This window comes from Sorex fumeus, unplaced genomic scaffold, assembly GCF_029834395.1.
Source record: "Sorex fumeus unplaced genomic scaffold, SorFum_2.1 ptg000039l, whole genome shotgun sequence".
Classification (NCBI taxonomy): Eukaryota; Metazoa; Chordata; class Mammalia; order Eulipotyphla; family Soricidae; genus Sorex; species Sorex fumeus.
The window spans coordinates 22,409,423-22,427,356 of NW_026606096.1; the positions used below are offsets into that span (position 1 = coordinate 22,409,423).

The window sequence follows — 17,934 nt, forward strand, 5'->3', positions numbered from 1 at the left end:
AGTAGTGCTCAGGGGTCCAGGCCCACTGCTGGGTGTTCTCAGCTGACCTGCAATTCAACACGAAGGCCTGAGAATGAATTACTGCTGTGGTCCTGCAGGGCCAGGGACCACCAGAATCAACACGTGGTGCTCAGGGACTGCTAGGGTCACTGGAGGTGCTCAGGGACCTTGTAAAGCCAAAATCTAACCAGGACCTGCTATATGCAAGGTATGCAATCTAACCCCCATGTTATGTCTCTGGCTCTTAAATTGTGCATGTGCGTGTGTGTGTGTGTGTATGTGTGTGTGTGTGTGTGTGTGTGTTTTAACATGTATTCAATAATTTGTCATTCTTATTTCATGCTCAAAACATTTTTCTCCCCTTAATCATTTGTATACATACTAAAATTTTATTTGTGTTATTATAAAATTGTAAGGCCCTCCCGTTGATCGTCGAATTGCTTGAGCGGGCCCAGTAACGTCTCCATTGGAGACTTTGTTGTTACTGTGTCTGGCATATCAAATACTCTCGGTAGCTTGCCGGGCTCTCTGAGAGGGGCGGAGGAATCGAACTCGGGTCGGCCATGTTGGCCGCTTGTAAATCCGTTATAAAATTAAATTTATTAATTTTAATTTATTAAATTTATTAAATCAGTTATAAAATTGTGTTTATAATTATTCTTTGTACGTTTAATGATACCTTATATTCATTTCATATAAACTAATATCAATTTCTGCATGTTTTCACTACATGATTCTTTCCATTTTAAGAGAAATTTTAAGCCATGGAGTATACAGGCTTTTCCTTATTTATTCTGGTTCCAGGCTTAAAGTAGGAAGGTCTTAGACAGTGACTTATCTGACTCACACTGCAGCAGAAGTAATAGATCTTACTTTTGACTTGTGCACTCCAGGGAAAGTTTGCAAGCCAATCAGAATGCCTAGCAAACTGTAAAAACTCATTAAGTTTCACAGACATCTAAACTCATTAGTTGCAAAAATATAAAACTCATTAACTTTTTAATCATGTATTTCAAAACTTAACCTATTTTGGATAAAAAAGTTAGCTATTTGTTAGCTGAAATTCAACCAGTGTCCAATGATTTTTTTTTTCTTAAGGAAAAGGCTACTTTTTTCCTCTCCAGGATTCAGAGTGAATAAGTGAAAATAATCTTTTGTTCAAGTTTGAAATTTATGATGGATTGGTATGTGAATTATTCATCAAACTAAAGTGAGTCATCTAGAAAACTAATCAAACCAGTCAAGTACTACCACTTGGCAGATGGCAATTTAACATGATTAGAATTATCATATTTGAGGTTTTGTAGAGACATGATCTATTAAACTATATTGAGACAAGATGGAATGAGAATTGAGATCTGAATCTTGACATATCTATTAGGTTTGGGCAGGTTCTGAGGGTGGTAGATAAAGAAGAAAGTGGATAATGACAGATACAAAATTTCTAGAAGGGAGTTTAGTTACTCCAGGGTAGAATCCCTAATAATATTTGACCCCTGTATTGTTGAATATCATTTTTGACACCATGTGCAAATATCTGAACAGTGCCTGTCACACAAAATGGAATCCCAAAATATCTAAAATGCAAATAGTAAAGAAGTATAATGGAATCTAAAGATATGCAACAGTCTCTCACAGCCCAAAGTCTCTTTAAAATAGAGAGAGACCAGGAGAACTGGCTATCTACATTGATCCAATTATTAGGCAATCTCTACTGATTAATAATATAAATGCATGTAAAATAATAAAAATAATATAAATTTGTGGTGGCAAATGTACACTGGTGAAGGGACAGGTGTTGGAATCTTAAATAAATAAAACCCAATCATGAACAAGTTTGTAACTGTGTACATCACTGTGATTTAATTAATAAATAATAAAAAATTCAAAAAGTCTTAGTTAACTAAAATATAAATGAATATTTATAATAGTCAAAATATTCATTATATTATGATGAATAAGGTATATTTTTCTATTTAACAGAGTCCTGATAATGATAGGTAAGGATTTAAAGTACACAGACACACATGCATACATATACACATTTATTTATCTCTCACAGGATAGGAACTATTCAGTATATTAAAACAAACAAAATATTATATTATTAATTATCAGTCATTATTGACATATTACATTCGAAATGAAGTTAGTTTAACTAGTTTAAAGATAACTAAATACCTTATAAAAAAAAGCAACAATTCTTCAATATGTGATATATACTTATGCCCCATAGTTTCAGTGAGTTTATAAAGAACTTGCTTTATGATTTTCTCACAGTGATCAACAAAGACTAGTCATAATTATCAGGGAAAAAATGGCCAACAGTTTTAATCTAAAGTGAAATCTAAAATTGGCAGAACAGTCTTCCTGATTATCTTCAAAGTGCTTTCGATAAGCATATAGATATTACAGGAAGTTCTAATTTACTACACTAGTAACAGGATCAGAAACATTTCTTGAATTAGAAAACATTTCCTAATGAATGAATTTTATCCATCAATATTTTCTTCAGATGTCTTTTGAAAGTGCTTAGTCATTAGCATCATTCTCAAAAGAAAGAGAGCAAACAAATGAGTCAAAACTTTGCATTGTGCATCAAGCCCTGTGTGACACTTGGAGACCATGTGGTGCCAGGAATCTCACAGGGGTCAGCCACATGCAAAGCAATACCTTAACCCCTGCACTCTCTCTTTCTGCCCTTAAGGTGCATTCTTAGTCATGGCATTGGTTACCCCCTGTGGGCAAGTATTTGGGGCATATTATAGATGAATGACATGTTTCTTTTTACTGAAATGCTTAATTTTCTTCTATGTGTGATATTGTTTTATATATGGTCCATTTATTTTCATTTCTGAACTTTCCCAGATTTTCACCAAAGTTCTCTGGTTTGTATTTTAACTATGCTGTTCATGGGAATTTGATGATATCCTTGTGGAAAATAGTGGAATTTTACTATAAATGATGTCTTTGTGAGTGCAGAACTGGTTATAGCCTGTGGAGGTCTTGAATTATTTCTGCAATTTTCTGTACACAATTTCTTCACATTTGGCCATAAGAGCTCCTTATTTTCATCCTGCAGATTATGAATTCTAGTCTCTGAAATATTTGCTTTGCCCAGGATCTTGCATCCTATGATCTTGCTTTGTGAAGGGGCTTAGAACCCACAGTGCTTCAAATGTGAGACAGAGTGTGTTCTCTTAACCAAAACGTGTTTTCGATTCACAGGATGCAATGAAAAGGAGGAACTAGAACTCTTAGAAGGGAAAGATACAAAAAACTTTCCTACATGCTGTTCTGTGTCTTCTGTCAACTTGTTTCTACTTATTAATTTCATCTTTTCTTTTTTATCTTTGATTTTTCTGCCATCTTTCTGCCTGTCCTAAGGGTGGTCTCTCAACAAGGGAATTGTTTTCAAACCAGACAACGTCAGGTATCAAGCACCTGGAGGCCTTTTTACAATGCAGACCACATAGTTTCTTGTCCAGAGTTCTAACTCATTCTGTCCAGGGTGAACTCAAGGATTTTTGTTTCTAAGGAACTCCCAGGTGAGACTGAGGCTGTGGTCCCTGGCTGCACTGATCAAAGGACTGTGCTTTCTCATTTGAATATATTCATTTATCATTCACTCAGTATTTATCAGGACATTAATGAGCCAGAAAGTGTCTTAAACACTGCATCACCCTACCCTCAGCAGAGCCAACTTTAATGACTGGTACTTAGCGAGCCATTAATAAATTGCCTAAATGACTTATATTTCCCCCAGTCAAGTCTCACTAGCCTGCAAGTGCCAAGCTTTTGTTAATAAGACTGAACCAGACTGTCCTGACTCTTACTCCTTCTTGTGTAAAACAAGACCTCTAGTACTTCTCCAAAGGGGTACTTACTTTTTTTTTTTTTTTAATGTAGGAGTACTGCTATTTATTCAGCCACTGATTAGGTGATTGAATTGGGCATGAACTCCACCTTACTTTTATTTTTCTTCATAATTTTATTTATTTTTTTCTTCTTATATTTATTTATTGAATCACTGTGGGAAAAGTTACAAAGCTTTCAGGTTTAAGTTTCAGTCATACAATGATCAAACACCTTTCCCTTCACCAGTACTTATTTTTCACCACCAAGAACCCCAATATACACCCCCTCCCACCCCTCTCAATGCCTGTTAGGCTGATGCTTTCTACTTAACTCTTCTCTACATTGATTATATTCATTATTTCGACAAAAGATGCACCATTATTGTTTAGAATCTCCCCCTCAACAATCAGAATTGCTGAAAAGGCATTGTGAAATACTCTGTTTTCTATAGCTGGTTATGAGAATCATATAATGTAATGCGGTCGCAATAGCGACCGCGTGAAGGGTACTTATTTTTTGTCCAAGGAATGTCAGGTCTTATAATTCATGTACTCCTAATATGGTAGCTTTGGGTACCACAAACTAGCTTCTCATGGGTCTGTTTTTATCAAATTTATTCTTATTTAAATGCTGTGATCTACAAAGTAGTTCATAATACAGTTGCTTCAGGCATACAATGTTCCCAAACCAACCCCACCACCAATGTGTCCTTTCCCTCCACCAATGCCCTTAGTTTCCCTTCTACTCCCAGCCTGCCAAATAAATTTGGAATAACAAATTTATTCCACGTTCCTTGCTCCAACAAAACTTAAAAGGAATGGTAAAAGGGATTATCAGAAAATAAGTCGATAGAAGTCAATTTTTGATGATTGATTGCTATTGGATTTAACCTATGTGAATCAATAAATTCAAACAATTTAATACAATAAAATGTAATGTAATTCTTATTTTCATGTACATAAATAAGTTTTCAACTCTGGCATCTAAAATATATTGCATTAAATTTTATTTTGTACTTGGATCTTGTTGTAGATATAATCAGAATTCCCTGTCAGAATTGCTTTATAATTCTGTGTTAATATATTTTAGATTTTACATGACATATGTCAAGCCTAAAAATGTAAAATTTCATAAGAGTGAAGTTACTAAATTAAGAAAATTTACATAGGAAGTCTGAATAGGACTATAAAAGTACAGAGCGCTTTATCCTAAGAGAGGGAATATTGATTTTATTTTTAAATTTATTATTTATTTATTCTTGCTTTTTTCAGTCACTCTCAGTGATGCACAGGGGTTACTCCTGGCTTTGCACTCAGGAATTATACCCGGTGCTCAGGGGACCACAAGGGAAGCTGGGAATCGAATCCGGGTTAGCCACGTGCAAGCACCCTACCTGCTGTACTATCACTCCAGACCTGGGAATATTGGTTTTATATTAGAAAATAGTATGTCAAAGATATTGGTTAAGCATCTGCATTATTAAGTAAAATATTTCAAAAACCCTCTCTGGATAGAAAAATGAACTGATCAGACATAGAATAATTGATATAAATGGGAAGTTAATTCATTATTAAAAATCTTTGTGTAGCTTATTTTGGGGCACTCACTGCTGACACAATTACTGCTGCTGTAACCTAATACAGGAACTCTACATTCCAAACTAGGGGTGCTGTCCATCGTGCTCCCCACTGGGAAGCAGATGATGGAATGCTCCCTGACCGTGGATCATGTTTCCTTGCTTGGAAAACAAAGTGTGCAGCTGGTGCCTTCAGATCTCCCACAACATCAGGATGGTTTGCTGCTGTTCTTCCTTGGGATGAGTCAGTGGGCAGGGTAGGCGGAACTAACACATTCTGTCTTTTCTAACCAAGCTTCTCTATCAGGTCAATAGCGAGTGTGCAGATAATGTCTGCACCCCAACAGCTTGTCGGATAGGCTGCCGTTCTCTGAATCACAGAGGAGTACAAAAACAGAGTCTCAAAACTGTTAGATATAAATTTTTAAAAAAAAATTCTAAATTTCCCTGCCTCGATTTCTTGCATTCATGTTTTCATTTATAATTGGAAAACATTTTCAAGACCTTTGACTTAATCTAATGTAGTCAGAATCAGTTCTTTCCTTTGTGTACACTTTTTGGGGGGTGGTGTTTATTTTCATTTTGTTTTGACCACATTAGGTGGTGCTCAGGGATTACTTCTGGCTTTGCACCCTTGAATTAATCCTGGTGGTGCTTTGGGAACTATATGCAATACCCTGGATTGAACCCAGGTTGGTCAGGAACAAGGCAAGTGACCTACCTGCTATACTATCTCTCCAGTTTCTTCCTTTATGTAATTCAAAATGGACTTGAGAGAAAGTACAGTGGGACATGCTTGCATGCTGTAGACCTGGCTTATATCCCGAGTACTGTATGTGGTCCCCTGAGGACTGCCAAGAATTATCTCCGAGAACAAAATCAGGAGTAATCCCTGACACCACAAGGATGCTGTTCCCCCAAACAAAAATATATTCTAGACTTATTCTTTCTGCATAGACCATATATTAGGTAAGAAGAGGTTGTTTGTAGATCTGGTCTTCTGCAAGAAGTCTAAGGATTGAGACATTTTATACTCATCTTTACTATTCAACACAGGCTGAAAAACAGTGTTCATGGGGGTACTCTCCTAAGCCAACAATGACAGAAGCCCAGTGTATTTGTCCCAGCTTCTCCCAAATGTGTGGCCTGGAAGAGGAATAGGACAGATTGTACTGGGATCTTCAGTATTCAGAGCCTACATTACAAAACTTAAAGATCTAGACTGTCCAGGAGTTTAGGGAAGAAACTCACCAGGAACCCTCTGAATTACCTAATTCTTCTTTAATCCCTTGGTGACTCCATGAATTCTTGGATTGTAGAATATAAAATTTATATTGTCACAAAAGGCATATGTTAATCTAACTATTCAGGAATGGAATAACAATCACGTAAATGTGTCATTTCAAGTAAATGTGAAATTTACCATTATACTTTTTTTTTGACCTGCTGATAGTGATATTCTCTGTCATGCAAGCATTGCTCAATTTCTGGTCACATAACAAATCATTGTAATGCAAACACTATGTGAAATAAGTAGAATAAAAGTTTTTAGGGATTTTGTGTAATATTTATGTAAGTAATCAAATGTTGCGTTAAAGAACACATACTTGGGACTGGAGAGATAGTACAGTAAGGTAGGATGCTGGCCTTGCCTTGTAGGTAACCAACCCTGGTTTGATCCCTGGTACCCCATATGGTCCCCTGAGCCCCTAAGCATTCTTTTGCAGCCTGGAGTAATTTACATGCACTGTTGGGGTGGCCCCAAACAAAAAAAATCCCAACAAATTTATTTTCCTTTATTTGTAATTATAGTTTAGGTAACATGGTTATATTAACATTTATAGCACTGCTGTATGGTCACTACCGAAGAAACACACCTATTTCCATAAAAAATAACAAAACAGCTATAACTTCTTTTCTATAATGTTGCATAGACAGATAAAATGCAGAGCATGACTTAAGAAAATCCATAGTGCTAGTTAAACACCTTTATGACAACATTTCCAAGACAATAAGATGAGTTGAACCCTGCTCAGTGGCAGATGGGCTTTTCTGGTGCTTCTTTAATATAGAATGGAGAACAAAAGCATTAGCAAGTTTTATATGACAAGCAGGTAAAAGGTCATATGCAGAAACTGTGTTAGAGTCAGGAATATAGTTCTAGAAGGATTGATCCTCAAGGTGAGCAGTGGAGTGAGATAGGGACCCGGCGGATAGATCTGGTTCTGCACAGAAGAAAGTGGAAAGTGCATCTGGAGAGCTGTAATCTGTAACAATTCTGGGTCACCAACAGCAGGAGGATCTGAATACTTAGATTTTCAGTTACTTCTAGAATCTTTCTGTTTTTCTTCTTATTTTCTGAATGGCTCTCTGGAAGTGAGTGAGCTTGAGTTACAACTAACAGTAAACCTGATGAAAAGGGGAATGAGGAAGTCATGGGGTGGGAAATTTGGGGTCCTACTGACTGTCTGAGATGATTCCAGAATTTTTCTAACTGGAGGAGAAATAGCCTTTGCCACACTTGGATCTTATCATCAGAAGCTTTCAAGGACCTTATCTTCATTGCCAAATGAACCGAAATAAGACTTAGTGCTCAACTGCATTAAGGAACACATTTGCTTCTAAAATGAGCCATTTATCTTTTAGGAGGTGAATTATAACTTTTCATATTAGTTTTCTTCTTAAGCTGAATTCCTGGGCCCCACCTCAGATTAAAGTCTCCAAGGGAGGTAGCTAGAATTTAAGGATCTCTATGCTTGCATTTGTTTCATAATTTAATTTATTTTTATTGTTATGGGGGGGGTCACACCTCAAAGTGTTAAATTATAAAGGCCAAACCAGTGGTGTCTGTACTATCTTTGTTCTTAAACTTTTTGTTTTCTCCAGTTTTAATTTAGGCACTACGATTTGCAATACTATTAATGATAGGGTCTTATGCAGTGTTCTAACACCACACCCACCACCAGGGTTCGCTTTCAGCTATCAATGCCTAAAGTGCCCTCCCACCTCCATCTCCACACCTTGGGATCCTCAGTTTTGGAGGCTGATTCCCAGGGTCTGTTGTCAATGGCCATTTGTTATTCCTTTGCTATATTTCTTTCACATGCACATATGGCATTTGACCCTTTCCCTCTTCACTCAATATTATACCCTGCGGTTCCTTCAAGTAGCAGTGAATTATGTAATTTCATCTTTTATCTATCTATCTATCTATCTATCTATCTATCTATCTATTATATCTACTCATCTGTTCTTAGACACTTTGTTATTTCCAAATCTTGACTACCATGACTAGTATTGCTACCAATGTAGGAGTGCAAATATCTTAGAAATAGTACTTTTGGGGTCTTTGGGAATAGATGCCAAGAAGTGGAATTGCTGGGTCATGTAAAGTTCAATTGTTAATTTTTCATTGAAAACGCTACAGTATTTCTGTAGAGATTGAAATAGATGACATTCCACCTAGCAGTGGATGTGGGCTCCTTTATTCCCCTGCCGACATCAGCTGTTTCTATTCTTCCTGATGAATACCATTCCCATTGGTGTGAGGTGATATGTCACAGACATTTTGATTTACATTTCTCTGATAAGTAATGAAGAGCCCCTTTTTATACTTACTTTCCATTTGTAGGACTTATTCGAGGAAATGTCCATTTAGTGCTTCTCCTTGTTTTTGGTATTTTTGCTGTTAAGTTTTGAGAGTGATTCATAGAATTTTGGATATTAGTCTCTTTATTGGATGAGTGAATATTTTCTCCCAGACTATAAGGGTAAGCTTTAACTTCAACATTTTATATTTAAATGACAGAAACATCATAAATACTTCCTAAAGCACTGGTGGTATGGTCATGTTGATCCCCAGAATCACCAGACTAAGTAACATCACGTCACCCAGCCCATAGATTGAAATATTGGGTTTATCCCACCAGTACAAGTGTCACTGGCTCTGAAACTTGAGCATTACTGAGGAGGACCCCCAAAATGTACTACCCTACTTCCTTTCTATATCAAGGCATAATTGTATATGTAATATCAAAATAATATAAAGTCAATACTTTGTTTATCTAAGTCTTTCAGTTTTTATTAAAAAGATAACTGATAAAGTACAAAAATCATTCATGTAAAAGCTAGCTAGTTACATCCCAAGATAAATATATTTTTAAAATAAATACCATATGGTTCAACAAATAAAACGCTATCCTAAGCCTACTCTCTTCTCTTATTATTTTCCATCATTTTCCCTCTCTTCATAAAGATATGAAATGATTCTCCTGGTTTCCATTTGAAGAACATTAAAGCATGAATTCAAAGAGGTGAATGTACCTCTGCAAACATTGCAGCATTATTTACAATAACCAGGAGTTGGGAGCAACGTTTATACCTTTGCATGGATAAATGAATAGACATGTGGTATGTATGTAGCACTGTAGCGCTGTTCTCCCTCTGTTCACCGATTTGTTTGAGCAGGCACCAGTAACATCTCCACTGTGAGATGTGGTTACTGTTTTTGGCATATTGAATATGCCACAGGGAGCTTGCCAGACTCTGCCGAGTGGGCAGGATACTCTCGGTAGCTTGCTGGGCTCTCCGAGAGGGATGGAGGAATCAAACCTGGGTCGGCCACATGCAAGGCAAACGCCCTATCTGCCTTGCTGTTGCTCCAGCCCATGGTATACTACTAAGCTATAAAATGATGAAATAATGCTATTTACAACAATAAAAATGAATTTGATGAAATTAAGTGAAATTAATCAGAGGAAAAAAGACAAAACATGCCATAATCTTGTGCAGAAGCTAAAGAAACAAAAACCAACCAAATCAACCAAAGTCTTAGAGTTTGGTGGTTATATGAGTAATTGCATGTTACATTTAGAAGTTATATGATGGCAGTAAATTTCCATTACTCATTTAAAAAAAACTTAAGCTTTTAGAAGGAAATTAAACATCTCTTTGGAGTCTCAAGGTACCTGATAGTAGAAAACACTTCTCTCTTCAGGAGCAATAGATGGCAACTATTTCCATATTCTAAAATGTGGGGTCACCTTGCTGAGGGTAGTAGTTCTCTGCTTTGAGTCCCGCTGCTTTCTGCACAAATCTAGTGCCAATGTCTCTTGGATCACATGTGAACTCAACATACAGACCCAAATGAAAAAGGCAGCCTGGAGGTTGTTTTCCACCAGACCTAAGAGAACAGCCGGAGGAACCAAGGCAACCCCAACAGAACTGTGGACAGTGGAAAGTCATTGAAGGCCCAGAAGAGACCCTGACACTGATTCCTGTTGGGGCCAGCTGAAGGAAGTGAGTGGAGCAAAATCAGCCACGTTCTCTGTCTCAACAGTCCATTCTTTTTAGAAATTTTTTTAAATTGAATCTCTGTGAGGTAGGGCATTACAAAATTGTTCATGATTGCATTTCAGTCATACAATGTTCCAACACTCATCCCTCCACCAGTGTTAATTTCCCATCTCCAGTGTCCCCAGTTTCCTTTCCACCTTTTCAAGCTACCCCATCCCAGCCTGCCTCTAGGGCAAGCACCTCTCCTCCCTGCATCCTTCTTCCCTCCCTCACCACCTCCTCATTTTAGGCATTGTGGTTTGTGATACAGATGCTGAAACACTATCATGTATGTACTGCTTTCAAGACTTAGTTCTTATCCAGTGTGATCATTTCCAACTAGTATTGTCATAATGGATCCTCTAATAACCCTCCATCTCCTACACCATTGACCATGCATTCCTTCTGGCCCTAATCAGTGCATTCTTTAGTCTGCACTAATCCTTCCCACTGGAAGTAAGAAAAGACCAAGTGTGGACTTTTTGCTAATAAGAGACATATTGAGGGTGGGCAAGAAGGACAGTCAATCAAACTACTAACTCACAACTTTTATTAAATTCTTAAACATGTTCCACTGAAACAAGTTTTTTTTTTTGTTTTGTTTCGTGATCGCTATCAGAGACTTCTCATTATAACACAGCCTCAGACCAAAATTTGCTTTAAATTTTTTTAAAAATCAAAAGACTTTAAAGGAGTCAATCCAATTAATCCTTGAAACACACTAAGTTATAAAAGCCTCAATAAGAACCCAACTGCACCAAGATTTTTTTTCAAGAAGTTATCTTCTATTATTAAAAAAAAATAATTATGTGCTCATGTGCTTAAGAGGAATGAAACAGGGATATTGGCTTTGGTGCTTGAATTCTGAAGTTTAGCTCAACGTTTTTTGGTATTTCTAGGTCACACTCAACATTAGAATTGTTCTTTTTCCCTCCTTCATGGGAGCAGCCATGCCAAAGAGTTCTGTGGTAATTTTTCACATTTTATTCCTTGGAAGTTTATTCCCTATATATAGATATGTTTGTCATTGCAAAATGTAGCAATTTTTCAGATTTGCACACTATAATCGCTTACCTGCCCGTCACATTACAAACTTCTTATTGGTTAAAACAAATCCTGTCCCTAATTGCCTTTCTGCCCGCTGAGTTCATTTCCCAGAGCCTCAGAGAGACTCAGCCGGAGTGAGACCCAGAGGTCCTCAACCCCTGCCTTTGTGCCAGGACCTGCAAACTTCCTGAGCCAATCAGTAAGCGCCTTTAAAACCCCCCTCCAATCAGGGACGGCTCACGACTTCTTTTTTGTGAGCTGTCCCATCTGAGCAACTCTACACACACACACACACACACACACACACACACACACACACACACACACACACCACACTATAAATGTCTTTCCCTATCTCGCTGCACTCCTATCTCCCTGCTCTGCTCTTGCCCTCTTTCTTGTTAACCCTTTCTTCCCCTCTTATGAACTTTGTGGGCCTTCTCAGAAGTGGAGGGAGAAAAAAGCTCCTTTGTAGATGGTCAAGAAGGAGAGGTGAGTTGGAGCCCCCAGAAGTCCGATGCTCTGATCCCGACTTGTGGGTAGAGGGGCGACGACATTCCTCTCATCAGGTATTTATTCAGCCACTCTTAAGCAAACACTCAGTCCATGAAGTCCCGGAGACCGATGGATATTTCTGCGTCTATTTCTAAACAGGACACTAGAGGGCTCCCAGGGGTTAAAAATAAGCAGGAAAATGATTTGAATGAAAACTGCTGCCTTACCGGCATTGTTTCTTCAGCATTTTCAAAATAAAGTTTATTTTTTTAACTATTAAAAAAATAGAACCTTGCCTATCCTAAAACTGGCTTAGCAGTCAGTCGTTTACAAGTAACTATTGTGCGTTGCAATCAGGAGGTTTCAAGGGAGCTTTTACAAACTCAGTTGAAATATTTGAAATGTGGAACACCCTTGAGCATGAAATATGTTCTACTTACATGCCTCAGCCTTTAAAAGTTCTTTGCATTAGAGTCAGGGATTACATTCTTCCTGGAGCCGAGCATGGGGCCAGCTGAGTGAGTAAGCTTGCTTTCGAACTCTTCTGTTTTTCTTCTTAATCATATGGAATTTTTTTTTTAAAAATCAAGTTACAGATCCTTTTGTTTCTTTCAGCTGACTTTGGTGGAAAGAAAAGGAATGAAAAGCAATTGCATCTGTAATTTGTGTGTGTGTTTGTGTGTATGTGTGTGTGTGTTCCTATAACTGCTTCTAGGATATATGCACATTATGGTTTCATAGTCTGGCAATTCTTAGTACAAACTAATGGAACATATTATGAAGCAAAAATTGTACCATCTGATTAAGAGAATATGCTTCTAAATTTGAATATCATTACTCTGAATTAACTTGAATGTTAAAACTTCTGCTCAATTAGTTCATACAGGAAATTAAAAAATATACAATAGCTGTACTTTAAAAAATTGTTATATATCTTCAACCATTTCTGCATTTCATATAGATAAAAAAACCTCGATTTGCACCGTTTTAATGCTTTTCCTTCCGAATCAGATGGCTTGACTTAACAAGTTGTATTCTTGAATATTGTGGCTTGTTTTCTCTAATGTAAAGAGAACATCAAATCTGTGCATTTATCTTTTGTCTATTTTTTTTCTTCTTAAAACTCAGAACAATTCAGTGTCCATGTGTATGAAAGGAAAGGGTTACTTTTTATTTCCCCCCTTTTGTACTTAGAGGAACTGAAGTAGTTTGTAGATTGTGACTCAGTTTCATTCTGTTTCCATTCATTCGCAGAAACCAGCCACACTTCTTTCGGGAGAGGCTGGCAGCAGTTTAAAGCGTTTGTCTGGGAACTGTGTCGGCAGCATCCACTCCATTCCCAACCTTCATTCCTACCTCCACCCGTTGTGGACCGACACCTAAGCGAAGGCGACAGTCGGGGGATTCAGGAAGCCATGCATCATGTCAGCTGGAGCCTACAGCCGACTCTAAACTCAGTTCAACATGTGGATGCGGCCGAGAGATGACCTGTCCAGACAAGCCAGGGCAACTCATTAACTGGTTCATCTGCTCCCTGTGTGTCCCGCGGGCGCGCAAACTCTGGAGTAGCAGGCGTCCAAGAACCCGGAGGAACCTTTTGCTGGGCACTGCTTGTGCCATCTACCTGGGCTTCCTGGTGAGCCAGGTGGGGCGCTCCTCTCTCCAGCACCGACGGGCAGCAGAAAAGGGGCTGCCCAAGCTCAGCGACCCCAACGCTGAGCCCCCCTTCCCAGAGATCCCCTTAGACGGGACCCTTGCCCCTCCCGAGTCGCAGGGCAATGAGTCCACGCTGCAGCCCAACGTGGTGTACATTACCCTACGCTCCAAGCGCCGCAAGCCCTCCAACATCCGGGGCACGGTGAGACCCAAGCGCAGGAAGAAGTATGCAGTGGGGTCTCCGGTCCCTGGACAGGGGTTGCTGGACCCTTCTCTCCCGCTGCAGGAAGCTCTGGGAGTCGCTGAGGCCGAAAGGCGTGGGTACGTCCAGGGAGGAAACCCGGCCAAGCTTGGAGAACCACCCTGGAGGTTGCTCCGGGGTCCTGGAGGGCCGGGTGGGGCCTCAAATCTGCACCCTGCCAAGGTCAAGGAGAGCAACATCAGGATCTACAGCGAGAGCGCCCCCGCGTGGCTGAGCAAAGAAGACCTCCGCAGGATGCGCCTTTTGGCCGACGGGGCGGTCACAGGGTTCCAGGCAGTGTCCTCCAAGAGTGGAGTGATCTTGCTGGTGCTGGAGCCCAGCGCTGCTGGCCCCGGGCCCGCCTGTGGTCCTAGTAGCCCCTGCGGACTGCTCAAGCAGCCTTTGGACTTGAGTGAGGTGTTTGCCTTCCACCTGGACAGGATCCTGGGCCTCAACCGCACGCTGCCTTCCGTGAGCCGGAAATCAGAGTTCATCCAAGGTAACGGGCGTCCCAGGCTTTGTTACTTGCAGCTGTTGGGAACTGGGGTGGATTTTCTTCTTTCTCCTGCTCCGTCTTTACGAAGTCGTTTTCTCCACCCACGGCTCCCATTTGGCCAGCGTCAGCGTGTCTTTCCAGACGCTTGGCATTCTTGACTTTCCCAGCCTTGGGAGGGCACGAGCGTCCCAGGAGATGCCCGGGGTTCCACATGCAAAAAGTAAGGCCACACCGTGTAATCTTTGCTCTCCACTTCCCTCGCTGCACTTCCAATGGCTTATTAAATCTAATTAAAGCCAATGGCAATTTGCATGATGTGGAGAGGAAGCCCGGTGGAAGAAAGGAGCTTGCTGACAGTCAAGCATATTATTAGATAGGTTACTGTGGAAGCGAGAAGTTTGTTTGTTGGAAAATTTCAGAAGTTAAAGGGAAGTGGCTTATTTTTTCTTCCATGGATGGAATCTTTTTGAGGCACGAGTCAGACCATTAGATTCCACCCCATGAGCATAGGTGGTTTTTATTTATTTATTTATTTAAATTTTATTTACAGTGGCTTTCTTTCCTTCACTTTGCAAAGAAATTGAGGCAAAGCTAAGGAGATTCTTTTCAGTTCCCCCAATTGGCTGCGTGATTTCTTCCAATCCATAGCTGGTTTATAGAACCTGGTTTCCAAGATCTCTCAGATGCTACTTTTGGGCAGGGTTTAGGGTATGAGGTCAATCATTTGAGTGGAAGCGCTGGTCTTGCCATATATAGACACTTTCTGCTTCTCGATGCTACTCTAGGATTTAAATACAAAGCGAAGGGAGGTCACTAGTTTGGGTTTAAATACAGAATGTTCTGAGAAGTTGCTTTTGTAGATTCAGGTTGTCTCCACAGGTCAACAGAACCCCAGAGAAATAAATGATCAATGCGAGGCTTATTCCCTCACACCCAAAAGGCTAGTATTTTATGCAGTTATCACTGAATCTGTATTAAAATGGAATAAAAACTCTTGGCTGAGAATCAGTTGCATTTCCAAAGACTTTAGTATTCAAATGTCGTCTTAGACGTGGGTGATTCTGGATGTAACTGTGATTTGCTTACAGAGACTTTCTTGACTTACCCTGGTGCATGCCTGAGTGCTTCAGATTCCCAGCTATGATTTGATGTCTCAGACTCACAAAGCAGTGTACCTTGATTATGCTGCTGTGAGAAAATCTCTCAAACTTTTTGCTGGCAAAATCTAATTTTTATGGGGTGCTTACGATTTACTAAGGATTGTACTAATTACTTCATATATTCATATCTGCATTGACTCCTATGGATCATATATTGATGTCAAGAAATCAGTACTTTTGTACCTTTTAATGGATACAAAATAACAGGCTATTTAAGCAAAGGAATTGGCCTCAACTCTCAGACTAGTAGCCAAACCAGGTTTCAAATCTAGGTGAAGCCAATTGGGACAATTGGTTTTTAGCATCTTTGCATCTTTTATGTTTGGTTTTTGGGCCACACCCAGGGGTGTTCATGACTTACTCCTGGCCCCACAGGAATGCTCAGGGGTCACTCCTGGTGGGGCTCAGGGGACTACATAGGGTGCCAGGTATCAACCGGGGTTGGATGTGTGCAAGGAGAGTTTCCTACCAGCTGTACTATCTCTCAAGCTCTTTAACTCTCAAAACTGAGACATAGATAAAGAAGATATCAATGACCATTGAGACAACAGTTACACAATGAAGCTGTACTGAGCGGAGAGAGGCATAGGCCGAACATTGTGATGCAGAATTCAGGTCTTAATTGCTTCTGAGAAGAGAACTTAAATACATTCTGAGGTTTGAGACTCTAATATGTCCATTGGATTTTACTAGGATAATCCTGATTGCTGTTGGAAAAATAAAGCAGTGACTTGGAACCTAGTTTTGGAAGTGAAATACTTAGGTTTGAATTAACTAACCTTGTGACCTGGGAATGTTGTGGTATCTATGCTTGAGTTCCCTACCGCTAAAATGACAATATTACTCACCATATTAATTTGTAGCTAGTTAATACAGGGGGAAAAAACATAGACCTAGAGCTCTTCACAGAGAAAACACTATTTGTTTTTGTTGTTTACACTAAGCACCTGATGTACCATTTAACTGAGTTACTCACTTAGTTTCCAAGCCTGAGAATCATTCCTTTCTCTGAGAGAACTCTAGCTAAAACCAGCTCTTTCGACAGCTTAGTTAAAATTTTTGGTAGCTGGACCCATAGAAGATGTTTTATTTTCTGACCACAATAGCCATCATCTTGGGAAATAAATGAAAGGACTGTACTTAACTTGAAAGACAATTTATATTCCTAGGATAGTCTTGTACTATTCAATTCTGAAATGTTCTTTTGGAAGTAAGTGATGACAGAAAGAAACCAAAAAAGTCATAGAGATAAGATGCCCAATATGGTGAATTAAATATTCATTGCAAAAATATCAGACTTTCCTTTCTTCTTCTACCTTCTCATATGAAACTAGTCATAAAACCAGATGAATGTTCTTAGGACTCAGAGATGATTTATAATATCCCTAAAAACATAACTCTACTCAAATAACCAATTATTCTGATGAAAAGTGAATAAACAATTTCTCATCATGGTCATTGTATGTACAAGAGAGAGAAATCTCTATCTTGTCTTTATGGAGAGAGAAACACAGGTGTTGTTATCTTGTTTGATTATTCTATTACTAATATTTTCCTGCTTGGAACATTTTCTTTCTTTGATTTCCATGGAAGTCTACCTTTTTTCCTGAGGGAACTTCTAATTTTCTTTTGGTCCAAACATCCACCTAAGGATGTGATCGATCTTATTTAATTTTATAGTAGCTATTTCTGGTTCATTCTCTATCATATTTTGGTATTATAATTGCTTGTTTAATGATCTGCACCTTCCCATTAGCCTCAAGGTTTATGAAAGCAGAAGTTTCCTCTAGTTCCTATTGTGTTTCTAAATCTTGGGGTAATCTGGCACCTGATAGGTGTTTTATATATATGTATATATGTATATATGTATATACATATAGATAAGGAAATGTAGGTATTATATTTAAACTGTCTCATAGATTCTAAACAATAGACTTATATTTGCTTCCAGTGCCCAATATTCAGGACAAATACTGTTGTTTTTAGTCCTACATCTAATCTTGGAAAATCTCATAGAAAACTTTTTGTGTAAGTAAATAAAAATTTTCTTAACAATTTTCTGTACCACGTA

At 38.9% G+C, this 17,934-nt stretch overlaps 1 protein-coding gene across 1 annotated transcript in view; it reads left to right on the plus strand.

Annotated features, from left to right (window-relative positions):
- Positions 1-13,636: 13,636 nt before the first annotated feature.
- The window catches only part of GASK1B (golgi associated kinase 1B), a 54,204-nt gene continuing 49,906 nt past the window's right edge, over positions 13,637-17,934 (plus strand). The window contains exon 1 of the mRNA XM_056119074.1: positions 13,637-14,706. Coding sequence (XP_055975049.1) covers positions 13,794-14,706 — 913 coding nt within the window. The 5' untranslated portion in view covers positions 13,637-13,793. The remainder of the gene's footprint in view (positions 14,707-17,934) is intronic.